Genomic DNA, 12,125 nt, shown 5'->3' with positions numbered 1-12,125 from the left:
CAGGGCCATTTTTGTCCATTCAACTCACGAAAGTCCTAGTTTTGCAAAGATTTTCAAAGTGTCCTATTTTTGCATATTTTAGTAACGGGAGTCCTACTTTTGAAAATTTCCCTTTCTTCTCCGTCGCTTCCCTTTTCCTTCTTTTTATTTATCGTTACTTTGGCGGTGACCGAGTCCACCACGCAGGATGATAGTGACTCGGTCTCCCACTCACTGTCTTCACATAAATATATATATATATATAGTATTTTATTTTTAATTTTGAAATAATTTTATTAATTAATTAAATGTTTTAAAATATGATATTATTATTATTAATTAATGGAATTATTTTAAAAATATATAATAAAAACATGTTATTATTTAAAAAATAAATAAAGTCAACATATGCCTAAAAGATGTAATAACTAATAATACCTAGAAATTTCTATTGATTTATTTTATGGGTCAAATTTGCATTTATTGGAAATTTATGAGTCAAATTGGGAACGCAAGGATATTGTCAATATTTGTTTCCACCCTCCATTTTCCACTTTCTAGACTGGCATTTGCTATTTGCTAATTGCTAAGCAGTCAATGAGGGAGATGGTTGGTTGATTATGAAAAATTCTAGAAATAGTAATTAATATCTTATCATTATTAAAAAAAGAGTTAACAAGAACTCAAAAACAAAATTTCCCAAAGAAACACAGTTAGATTAAACTGTAATCGAAATCACGAAACAAAAAAATTAAAATTATATCTGTATGTATGGACTCTCTTATCTCTCGAACCATGCTATTTGTATATCAAGTACTACATTTTGAATTACACACTCACAAATAACTAAAATATCCCTCGCATCTCACCACCGCACCTCATCATTTTGCACTTCATCACCTCACGTCACCTCACCGTCTTTAGTGAAATGTATTTTTATTATTTTAACTATATTATATAACCCAAAATATAACACAAAGAGTATAAATAATATTTTCCTATCTCCATGGAAGCTTTTGTGATGAGTGGGGGCTGCTGCTTGATAAAATCATTTTCTCTTCCATTCTCAGTGCCATTATTACCTTACGATTTGCTCTTCTAATCACTTAGAATTTCAGAAGGGAGAGTGATTCCTTTTTCTTTTCGGATCCTATAGTTTGCTGGAGATGACAATGCATCATGTTCTTCTGTAGCCGTGACAATCACAGGACACAATGTAGCTACCTAATCATGGAATACATTAGCTTGTGTCTGTATTTTATTTCTTATTTCTTCCACACATCCTCGTTGCAAAGACAGAATTCGAATCCCAAAACTGATCTCCCATGGCAAACTTATGTCATGGAACATTACAAGTACCAAGACCCAATCAAAATCAATTTACTATTACTAACATGACAAAGATATATTGTTACCCAGTCATCTTTCGCCCACTGAGCAATCACACTCTCTACCCTTGAACCTCTGTATGCAGTCTGTTCCTGCAGTATGCATGATTGATTGCTCAACTAGAGGTTGAGCTGATCCCCCCATGCTTCCATGGCCTACGGACAACTCTAAGCTTCCGATGTTGCCTAGCCGGTGAAGGATTATTGCTAAAATTACAATAAATATTGCCAGAATCATACCGGGTCTTCCCGAGAGCTAATTTTTAGCCTTCTTCACACCTTCGACTCCTCTCTGAATCCTATCCGCCCATTGCATCTGAATGAATGAGAATGTATGGGTCATTTTGTGTGAACAACGAACATGAATGTGTGTTGCAGATCCAGGACATGAAATCAACACAAGAAGTTCAGCAGATTTTAAGTGCCTGTGAGAACGATTTTCAGCCTCATAAATGCACCCGTCTAACATCAGGTTCCAACCAAAGCATGCTCAATATAAGGAAGTTTCCACATGAACTATAATATCTCACCTACTATGAAGAAAGTGGAATATTCTTCAAAAGGTACAGAAACGGGCTACTGCATAGGCATTCTTTGACAAGTTGTAAAACAGAACATTATCAATGCAAGAGCCCAAGTTCTTGGTTTCTTCTAAAAATTTCACAATAATTAATGGGTAAGCAAAAGCACATGCTCGTGTGCGTCTCCTGTTTGGGAGATTGCCTGATCATTGACTCTTCCACCTCCACAATAATCATACACCCAGGCAGCATCAAGAACAAATCTATAGGCTCATGTGCGTCTCATGTAATGTTATATTTAGTAGTGAGTTGATAGCAAAGCATAGTTTGAGTGGATTACCTTTTGTCCAGCCCACCACTGCCTCATCAGTAAAGAACAGCCCAAGTAATTAAAATAGTAACTAATGTTAAAATCATTATTTTCTCAACATCTACATGTAAATAGAAAAAACAAGCATATGTTCGTGTGTAGGCTCCAGTTAAGGAACATCATGTGAAAGTGTTCCAGAGATTTTTCCAGACTAGCAGCACCAGCTGGGGGCAGACGTGCATGTCCAATTTGTGCAAGCCCCACTAAACCCCGCAAGGCTCAAAAAAATCCATGCAACACATCACATCAATCCATAGCTCACAACATGCTGATATTCATCAGGATTTGCCATGTGTCAGCAAAGTACCCTAAAAAAGCCACCCACCCTAGTTTGCAGTTATCAGCTCAAGATGTTTCTGATGAAACCAGCAAGCAACTGACAAGGCTTCATATAGGAACTGAGAACTATGATCCTCAGTTCAGTAAGGGCTTTGACTCGGGTTTTCTTTATTCCTTTGTGAAATAATCAGGTTTGCAATTTTTTTTTGTGTTTCCTTTTTCTGTACTTGCCTGTAACTATAACATGAGACCAAGGCTTCAGAGGAGGACTTGATATGTTCCAAATCTTGGAGACTCCGAGCAGAAAAATAGATCATGGGAATTTTCTTTTTTGTCTCGGAGACTCTTCCAGCATTAAATTTCTTTCACAGATATAAATAGGTTACCAGTCTAAGGTAAAGAATAGCATAAATGATTAATCATGCATGGTGATTCACAGAAAGTGATCTACATGAAAATGACTCATCTACATTTTCTGTTTTCTACAGAAGTTTGACTGTATGATATGAACAACCATGGCAAGCAAAACTGCAAAGAAACATTAATTAGTTCACATAAATACAATTTGTGAAGGAACGTACCATTCTATCCAAGTCATCTGGTGACAAAGAGGAGATGACTTGTTGAGGTTTCTCTGCCTCCTGAGAAAGCTTAAATCCAAATTGTTGGCCCATACTAGCATCATATCTGGGCTCATGTTTTTAATCACTGATGAGAACATCTGCCAATTTTCACACAATTGAAGAGTTGCATAAGCAAATAAAGAGATGTCAACAGTATCACATTGTTGTTTATATAATGGTTATTTGACCATATGTGGCAAAAAGTTTTCAGACAGATGTTTCATGAAAACTACAGCATGACTGACCCATGTCCTAGGAGAGAAAACAGACTCCTTTCACATATGATGAAGGCAAATTCACTTCAGCTTGATTCACCGGAAGAAATAGGTAAGGACTACCCAAGGTGGCACTAATCAGTGTGGTGCATTCATGTGCATTTGCATTGTTTTGACATGCACCAATTATGTTTGTTATGTTTTGCATCAAGTATAGAAGGTCTAGAAGAACTGAAAAGAGCCCTGATTGGTCCCTTGTGACAATTAGTTAGTTAGCTGATTGTCTAACAGTAACCTGTACTTTAGAGGTATTTAAGGTATTGGCATATCTTTTATATTTCCTTGATGTATCCACCTCAAACATCTATAAATAGAGGGCAGGTGCAGTCGCTTTGGACATCATTCATTCATTCATTCATTCTTGTCACGGAAGGGGACCTAGGACTGCTACATCATATAGTTAAAGTCTTGGTTTATTTTTTGCTTACTATTGTCATTTCCTTTTTGTTGTAATTTTGTTATTTTCCTGCTGTAATTTCCCTAGTGATACTAGCTGGAAGATTCCCCACATGGATGGGAATTAGAATAGGACAAAGAAGCGGTAATAACCGCATGAAGGTATCTGCTGTAGCAGTCCCCACCCACCGAGTGTTTATATATTCCCAGCTTGTTGGAGAAAGGAGGGTAGAACAATAATATCAGAATTGATTCTCCTCCATTGCTCCTAACTCTCTTCTTCTTCTTCTCTCTCTCATTCTTCACTCTTGTTCTCTCCCTCCCTTGCTCTGTTCTATTTTGTGTTGGTCAAAACCCACTCCTAATCCAATCGAGGCTAGGAGTAGTTGCATTCATGGGTGTGCCGTGACAATTTGGTATCAAAGCCACCTTTCCCTGGCCGATTGAAAAAGAAGTCAGTAATGGTAGAAGGGACTTGTATGAAGAATTTGGAATCACACCTACAACAAGCCAGCTCGACCATGACCGATTGTCAAAATCAGATCGACCAGCTAGAGTTAGGAGCTACCCGTAGCCACAAGGCGATCATGGCGTTGGACCGACGAGTGGAGAGCTCCATGGATGGAATGGAGCGGAGGCTGGAAGGGTCCATCGCAAGGGTGCGAGATGAACTAGGTGCTCAAATGCAATAGTACATGGTTATGTTCGCTCACCAAAACCAAGTAAGGTTGTCTCCTGATTTTCCACTTCGAGAGCACACAGAACCAATCCTACAGAGGAATGAAACTAACGGAGAACACGGAACCTCGAAGATTGAAGCGGACCCAAAAGAGGAGCTGGCTGGGTTGATGGATAGAGCTCAGGACAGACCTGTAAATCATCACTCAGGGTTTCCGATGCCTCGGATGGATATTCCCACCTTCGAGGGAGTTAATCCTCGGTGGTGGCCGAGGAAGTGCGAAAGAATGTTTGAGTGGTATGGTATCCCTGAAGGGCAAAGAGTACCCCTGGCTACGGTTCATTTCAATGAGATGGTGGATGCCTGGTATCAAGGAAGCCTTAGGTAGGGGAGGACCTACATGTAGGGGGAATTCTTTGAGAGGGTGTGCGAGAGGTTCTGGAAAAGAAGTATGGAGGATATTGTGGAGGAATTTAACAAACTGAGACAAACCGAAAGTGTGGAGAGCTACCAAAAACGCTTTGAGGAATTGAGATCCTTCATGATCCAATATAATCCTCACCTCTCGGAGGCCTATTTTGTGTCAAGTTATTTAAGTGGCCTTAATGACAAGCTCAGACCAATGGTGAAGGTGTTGAGGCCCCAATCAATTGAGCAAGCCTTCGAGAATGCTAGGCTGCAGGAGTTGGTGGTGGAAGCCTTAATGAGAAAGCAGAGACAGCAAAAGAGGGGCGTTGTAGGAGGCTCATCTAATGCTGTTGGAAGACACTTCAACCGGGATCAGATGAGAGGAAATAGCGGGGTGAGAGGGGTGGCAAGCCCCAACCCAACCTCTTTTGGAGAACAACTAAGGGAGCAGAGAAGGCTGGCGGGATTGTGCTTCCGGTGTTGAGAGAAATACCATGTGGGCCATCAGTGTAAGAGACAGATACTGTTGCCGGAGGGTAATGAGGAGTCTGAACAAACAGTAACGAAAGAAGAAGAGGAGGAAGAGGCCAAGGAGGATAATGGAGAGATATCCATCCATGCCTTGAAAGGGGTACCCAACAACAAAACAATGAAGGTAGAAGGATAGGTTAAAGGGAAAGGCCTGATGGTCTTAATTGACAGTGGGAGTACCCACGACTTTTTAGACGAAGGCACGGCCAAGAAGCTGGGGTGTCAGCTCACGGGTACACCCCCTTTGAGTGTGACCGTGGCAAATTGCCAACAAGTGATGAGTACATCAGCTTGCAATGGGTTCTGCTGGGAGATGCAAGGCGAGCGATTCGAAGCAGACCTCAGATTGTTACAACTGGGGGGATGTAATGTAGTGCTGGGGGTGGATTGGATGAAGGGAGTAAGCTCGATTAATTTTGATTTTAACCGAATGGAGGTGTCATTTGAAAAGGAATGAAGAAGAATGATACTGACAGGGGGTAAGGAAGCTGGAACATGCAAAATGATAACAGGAAGGAGGTTGCAGAAGGTGCTCAAGGGGAAATGGAGTCAGCTGGCCAATCTCTTTTCCATCATAACTTTGGAGGAATTTCCAAGAAGGCACGGGAAGGCCTACCTGACGATCAGCTCAACTGGGGAGCTCCCTAACCAGGTAAACCACTTAAATTGCATTAATGAACTGCTAGCAGATTATGAGGAGCTTTGCATGGAATCTAAGTCCCTACCTCCCGCCAGACCATATGACCATACCATTCACCTAAAGCCAAATATCGAACCCATTAATGTAAGATCCTATCGGTACCCACCTCTCCAAAAGACTGAAATAGAGAAAATGGTTAGGGAAATGCTTCAACAATCGATTATCAAGCCTAACCAAAGCCCCTTTGCTTCACCCGTCCTATTAGTTAAAAAGAAAGATGGGTCATGGCAATTTTGTGTGGACTATCGCCAACTTAATGCCATAACCATTAAAGACAAATTCCCTATACCCTTGGTGGAAGACCTCCTAGATGAACTTCACCACGCCCAAATCTTTTCAAAGCTTGATTGCGTTCGGGGTTCGGGGTATCATCAAATTAGGATGAGACCAGAAGACGTACATAAGACAGCCTTTAGCGGACACTTTGAGTTCTTAGTAATGCCATTTGGGCTTACCAATGCCCCGACCACCTTTCAGTCCCTAATGAACCGAATATTTGAACCCTATCTTCGGAAATTTATCCTTGTATTCTTTGATGACATATTAGTCTACAGCCCTTCCCTTAGCCAACACCTAATTCACCTCAAAATCACCTTGGATATCCTCAAGTCTAACTAGCTTTTCATTAAAAAATCTAAGTGTGCATTTGGTCAAGGGCAAGTGGAATATTTAGGGCACATTATATCCAAGGGAGGGGTTAGTACGGATCCAAAGAAGGTGGAGGCAATGGTGTCCTGGCCGAGGCCTCAGTCCGTGAGATCCTTGAGGGGATTCCTAAGCCTAACCGGGTATTATCGGCGGTTCGTTAAAAATTATGGAATCCTCAGCAAACCACTAACGGAACTGCTAAAAAAGGGCAATTTTAGCTAGGGACCGAAAGCTGAGAGGACTTTTGAGGAACTTAAGAAGGCCATGAGTAGAGTGCCAGTATTGGGGCTGCCTAATTTTAGTAAGCCCTTTGTCTTGGAGACTGACGCATGTGGAACGGGTGTGGGGGCAGTCCTGGTGCAAGAAGGGAGGCCCTTGGCGTTTTTTAGCCAAGCGATGGGCCCAAAACATGTGGGGCTTAGCATATATGAGAAGGAGTTCATTGCGGTACTGATGGCTGTTGACAAATGGAGACATTACTTGGAAACGGGGAGGTTTATAATCAAAACGGATCACGAGAGTTTGAAGTTTTTACTACAGCAAAAACTACAAACACAATTGCAAAGGAAGGGAATGGCCAAGTTGATGGGATTAGACTACTTGATACAATACCGGAAGGAAAAAGAAAATGTGGTTGCTGATACATTGTCAAGGTGTCATGAGGGGGGAAGTGTGGCAGCCATAACTACCGTTATCCCTGAATGGTGTCAACAGGTGATCGAAAGCTATGAAGGGGATGCAGCAGTGAAGGAGCTGTTGGAAAAGCTGGCCATAGGATCTGAAGGAGTTGAAGGATATACACTGGTGGATGGAATGTTTAGGCACCAGGGCAGGATTGTCATTGGGAATAAAGAAGACCTCAAGAAGAAAATCCTGCAGTCACTACATGAATCTCCATTGGGAGGGCACTCCGGCATTCAACATAGTTCCCTACGGGTGAAATAGCTCTTCTATTGGCCCGGGTTAAGAGCTGAGGTAAGAAGGTTTGTGTTGGGCTGTGATATTTGCAGAAGGTGCAAGGCTGAGAATGCGGCCTAGCCGGGGCTTCTACAGCCCCTACCGGTGCCCGAGCAAGCTTGGTCTAGCATCTCTATGGATTTCGTCAAAGGGCTGCCCAGGTCTGAGAGAAAAGATAGTATAATGGTGGTGGTTGATCGGTTCATGAAATTTGCTCATTTTATAGGGTTGGCCCACCCTTATACAGCCCAAGAGGTGGCTAGAATTTTCATGGATCAGGTGGCAGCCTTGCATGGGGTTCCTACTACTATTATCTCCGACCGAGACAAAGTTTTTACAAACGCCCTATGAAAAGAACTTATGAAGGCATTGGGTGTCAAGCTGAGCATGTCTTCGGCCTATCATCCTCAGACGGATGGTAACACTAAGCGGGTAAACCAGGGTTTGGAGAATTATTTGAGGTGCATCTGCATCTTGCAGCCCAACAGTTGGCACAGATGGCTGTCTTTAGCCCAATGGTGGTACAATTCCAGCCAACACTCTTCCTTAAAGGTGTCTCCCTTCGAAGCTCTCTTCGGTTATAAGCCTCCTTTACTACCAGCTACAGGAGAACATTCCACTGCAGCCTCGATAGAAGAGTATTTGTAGCAGAGAAGGGAGGTATTACAGCAGCTCAAACAAGAATTGGCTACGACTCAGAATAGGATGAAGCAAGTTGCGGATAAGAAGAGAAGTGACAGGAAATTTGAGGTCAGGGAGAAGGTTTACCTGAGGTTGAGGAAGTACCACTTAAAGGCTATTACTAAAAAACAAGTCTCAAAGCTTGCCCCTAGATATTTTGGGCCTTTTACCATATTGGAAAGGATAGGAAAGGTGGCTTACCGACTACAGCTTCCAGAGGGAACTCGAATCCACCCAGTTTTCCATGTCTCCCTGTTAAAGGCAACAGTAGGGACTGAGCAAGTGAACCCTACGATGCCCACTATCTCTGAGGGAGAGGACAGCCTAGAAGAACCAGAAGCTATTTTGGATAGGCGGGTAATTCATAATCAAGGGGTTCCACTCATCCAAGTATTGGTAAAATGGCAAGGTGGTGCAGCAGGAAGTGATACTTGGAAGTACTTGCCTAGCCTGCTCACACGATTCCCCAGAGTTGCCAGTCTCCTCAGCATTTCTTGAGAACAAGAAAGGTGTGAGGGGGGAATTGTCATGGAAGGGGACCTAGGACCGCTACATCATATAGTTAAAGTCTTGGTTTATTTTTTGCTTACTATTGTCATTTCCTTATTGCTGTAATTTTGTTATTTTCCTGCTGTAATTTCCCTAGTGATATTGGCTGGAAGATTCCCCACATAGATGGGAATTAGAATAGGACAAAGAAATGGTTATAACCACATGGAGAAGGGATCTAATGTAGCAGTCCCCACCCACCGAGTGTTTATATATTCCCAACTTGTTGGAGAAAGGAGGGTAGAACGATAATATCAAAATTGATTCTCCTCCATTGCTCCTAACTCTCTTCTTATTCTCTCTCTCATTCTTCACTCTTGTTCTCTCCCTCCCCTGCTCTGTTCTGTTTTGTGTTGGTCGAAACCCACTCCTAATCCAACCGGGGCTAGGAGTAGTTGCATTCACGGGTGTGTCGTGACAATTCTCTGATTGTGTACGAGTGCAGTGAAAATGAGAGAGGAAAGGCTAGAGCAGTTAGTTCTTTGTAATCTCTATTGAGAATTGTACTCGTGAGCGAGCGAGAGAGAGAGAGAGGGACTCTTTGTACTGATTTCTAATTTCTAGTGGATTGCTCTCGAGATTGCAAGAGGCTGGATGTAGGATTGCTCACAGTAATCTGAACCAGGATATATCTTTGTCTTTTTGTGTGGTTTGTGTATTCTTGCCATATCTTTTCAATTCTGTTCTTGTTTTATTTCTATTGTGGGTTTAATCCGTGTGTGTGTGAGTGTGTTTTAGTCTTTGATCGAGGACTGTCAATGCTCCCAATCTAACAATGTTGTTTGCAGCTTTGCATAAAGTTTTCAGGCATTGATGTCCACGGACTATTCCAGGAACTTGGTTGAGGGGCAAGTCCTCTTACCTCAGTTTAGGAGCAAGACAAATCCATAAGTCCTTCCAGGGCTAGGTAAGATAACTAAGATCAATGAGATGCTTTGAGGTTGAGTCCATAATGTCCGTAGCCGAGATAAGGTGGACACCTGCAACAGTCGCTTTGGGTAACAATGCATGACCAACATAATCCTGAGGCTTCCAGTAAAGAAAACAGGGTTTTCGCACAAAGTTTTACAAGCATATTCATGTTGCACATCCTTTATACTCATACACCTTAGGTATGCCTTACTAAGTATATGTACTAATCCATTCCCTTTCTATTTTTAATAATCATCGTAGGTTTTGACAAGGACAAGATAGTGATCGAGCAACCATGTAGAGGTCGAAAAACAAATAGGGATCAAGAGACAAGTGTTGCCAATTCGAATAGAGTTTAAAAGGGTGTGGCACCGTCGTGTAGGTATTAATTGTTTTCTTTAGAACGTAATTCCTAGCCTGAGGCTAGGTAGTGGTGTTTTATTTATAATGTATGAGTATGACGAGCCAGAGGCTCAATTTATGTTTGATGTTATTTATGCTTGTCGCAAGTTTGAATGTTTTGTAATATGTTAGTCTATCTTGATTGTATGATGGATGTACTGTTGCATGCTTAGGTTATATGAAATTATAGAATTTGCACAATTGCAAAACATAAAAAGACTCACATTTGCCTATAAAGTGCATGCAAAGGAAGTACTCAACAGGAAAGGTTTCCTGCCTTTCGCTAATTTTTCCTTTACCCTAGTGAGTGGGAGAACAATTCAAAGGCTCATAACCTAATTATTAGTTGATAACTTCTGATCAGTGTTCTCCCCAACTAGGAGAGTTAGTGCTCTCTATAATACCCTAGGCTATGTGTGGGGTTTTACAATTATACTTCCATTCTAGTTAAGATGTGATTTGATCTTTAATATGTTTCTTAATTAGCTAGGATCTCTAATCTATATAAACTTGTCATGACCTTAGGAGCAATAGAGGGGCAAAATTGTAATAGAGATATAAATAGTTGCTAGAGGGTATTTTGCAATTTGTTAGAATTTCAGTTGTTATGCACATGGGTGCAAGTTGAGGCCAAACGAACTGCACATGAGTACAAGAGCAGTGGGCTACAAATAAACCACTATTGTAGGAAGAAAGTATGCTTGAATTGATATTGAATTTCTCATTTTCCTCTCTAAATTTCTCTCCAATCTCTCTCTGTTACTCTCCCTCTTTCTACTGATTTCTTCCACCTCCTTCAATTCTGATTTCTTCCCTAATTCAATTCCTCCTCAATTACTTCTTAAACCTGTTATGAACCCTAGGTTCCTGACAAATAGTATCAGAGCAGTCATTCCTCGACTGTGAGCTCGGCAATCAAGTTAGTGTGTCCGACTTTTGAAGGTGAGTCCGATGGTGATTCTGGCGAATACCATTGAACATCCGTAGCCTTCACTTCTTATGCGTTTGCAAATTTCGACTATCTTAGCGGTGGAATTCAAAGAAGATAGTAGTGGTAGAACGGACACCGGTCCACAGTAGGTTTTGATGCTGACCGGCGATCGGTGGCGGAAAGTAATAGGTCGCAGGAGGCAATTCCGAAAACAACACAGTAGTGGCGAAGCAACAGAGTCGAACCATTTCGGTGGTGCGATTGGAGTCGATACATTCAAGAGTTTGTTCTAGAAGCGACTCATAGAAGCAAAACCCGAGGCAGGAAGGTGATTGATGGTAGGTAAGTGGTTGCTTCAGATTTGATTTTGGAAGGAGTCGGCGAGGAATACAATCGTTGAATCCACAACGATCGCGAGCAAAGCAAATCGAAGAAGGTGATCGAGAAGATTGTTCAACTTTTGGAGGCGAGAAAGAATCCGACTCTGTTATCGATCTCCAACGATGATTTACATTGGTGATTAGGTAAAACAATTCCGATAAAGTACAAAACCAAGAGAGTGGTCACGACCAGTGGACAGTGATTGGGTGTTGCAAATCTAGCTTGACGGTAGATAGGTTGAGCTTCTGATCTGATCTAGAAAGTATTTACTGTGGCGGCAATTAGGTTCGGAGTCGGGAGGAGGACTTCAATGGCAATCTAGCCAAGAGAATTCCGAACGAGTTTCCGAATATTGCTACCAACGTGGTTAATTTCCAACAAGTGAGCAACCCAGGCGTTCGTGAGTAGGCGGAAGTCCGTCGAAGGGCGACGTGGGCAAGGAAGGTGTGGAGGCCATTATCAAACGCAACCACTAAGTAGCCAGAACCAAAGGAAGGATTCAAGGCAAGTCCAGC

At 41.9% G+C, this 12,125-nt stretch overlaps 1 protein-coding gene across 4 annotated transcripts in view; it reads right to left on the bottom strand.

The window, feature by feature from the left end:
* The window catches only part of LOC127789842 (E3 ubiquitin-protein ligase RHF2A-like), a 64,979-nt gene that overhangs the window by 47,314 nt on the left and 5,540 nt on the right, over positions 1–12,125 (bottom strand). For 2 of the 4 annotated variants that reach the window (XM_052318859.1, XM_052318858.1), the window contains exon 2: positions 3,119–3,258. In XM_052318859.1, the coding sequence (XP_052174819.1) occupies positions 3,119–3,211 (93 nt within the window). In that variant the 5' untranslated portion in view covers positions 3,212–3,258. Of the gene's footprint in view, positions 1–1,200; positions 1,793–3,118; positions 3,259–12,125 lie in introns of those variants that run through there. The other 2 variants (XR_008020672.1, XR_008020671.1) reach the window with 2 other exon arrangements.

The sequence above is a fragment of the Diospyros lotus genome, chromosome 14, assembly GCF_014633365.1.
Source record: "Diospyros lotus cultivar Yz01 chromosome 14, ASM1463336v1, whole genome shotgun sequence".
Lineage (NCBI taxonomy): Eukaryota > Viridiplantae > Streptophyta > Magnoliopsida > Ericales > Ebenaceae > Diospyros > Diospyros lotus.
Note: the sequence above shows the minus strand (reverse complement) of the source record. Positions and strands in the feature narration are given on the sequence as shown.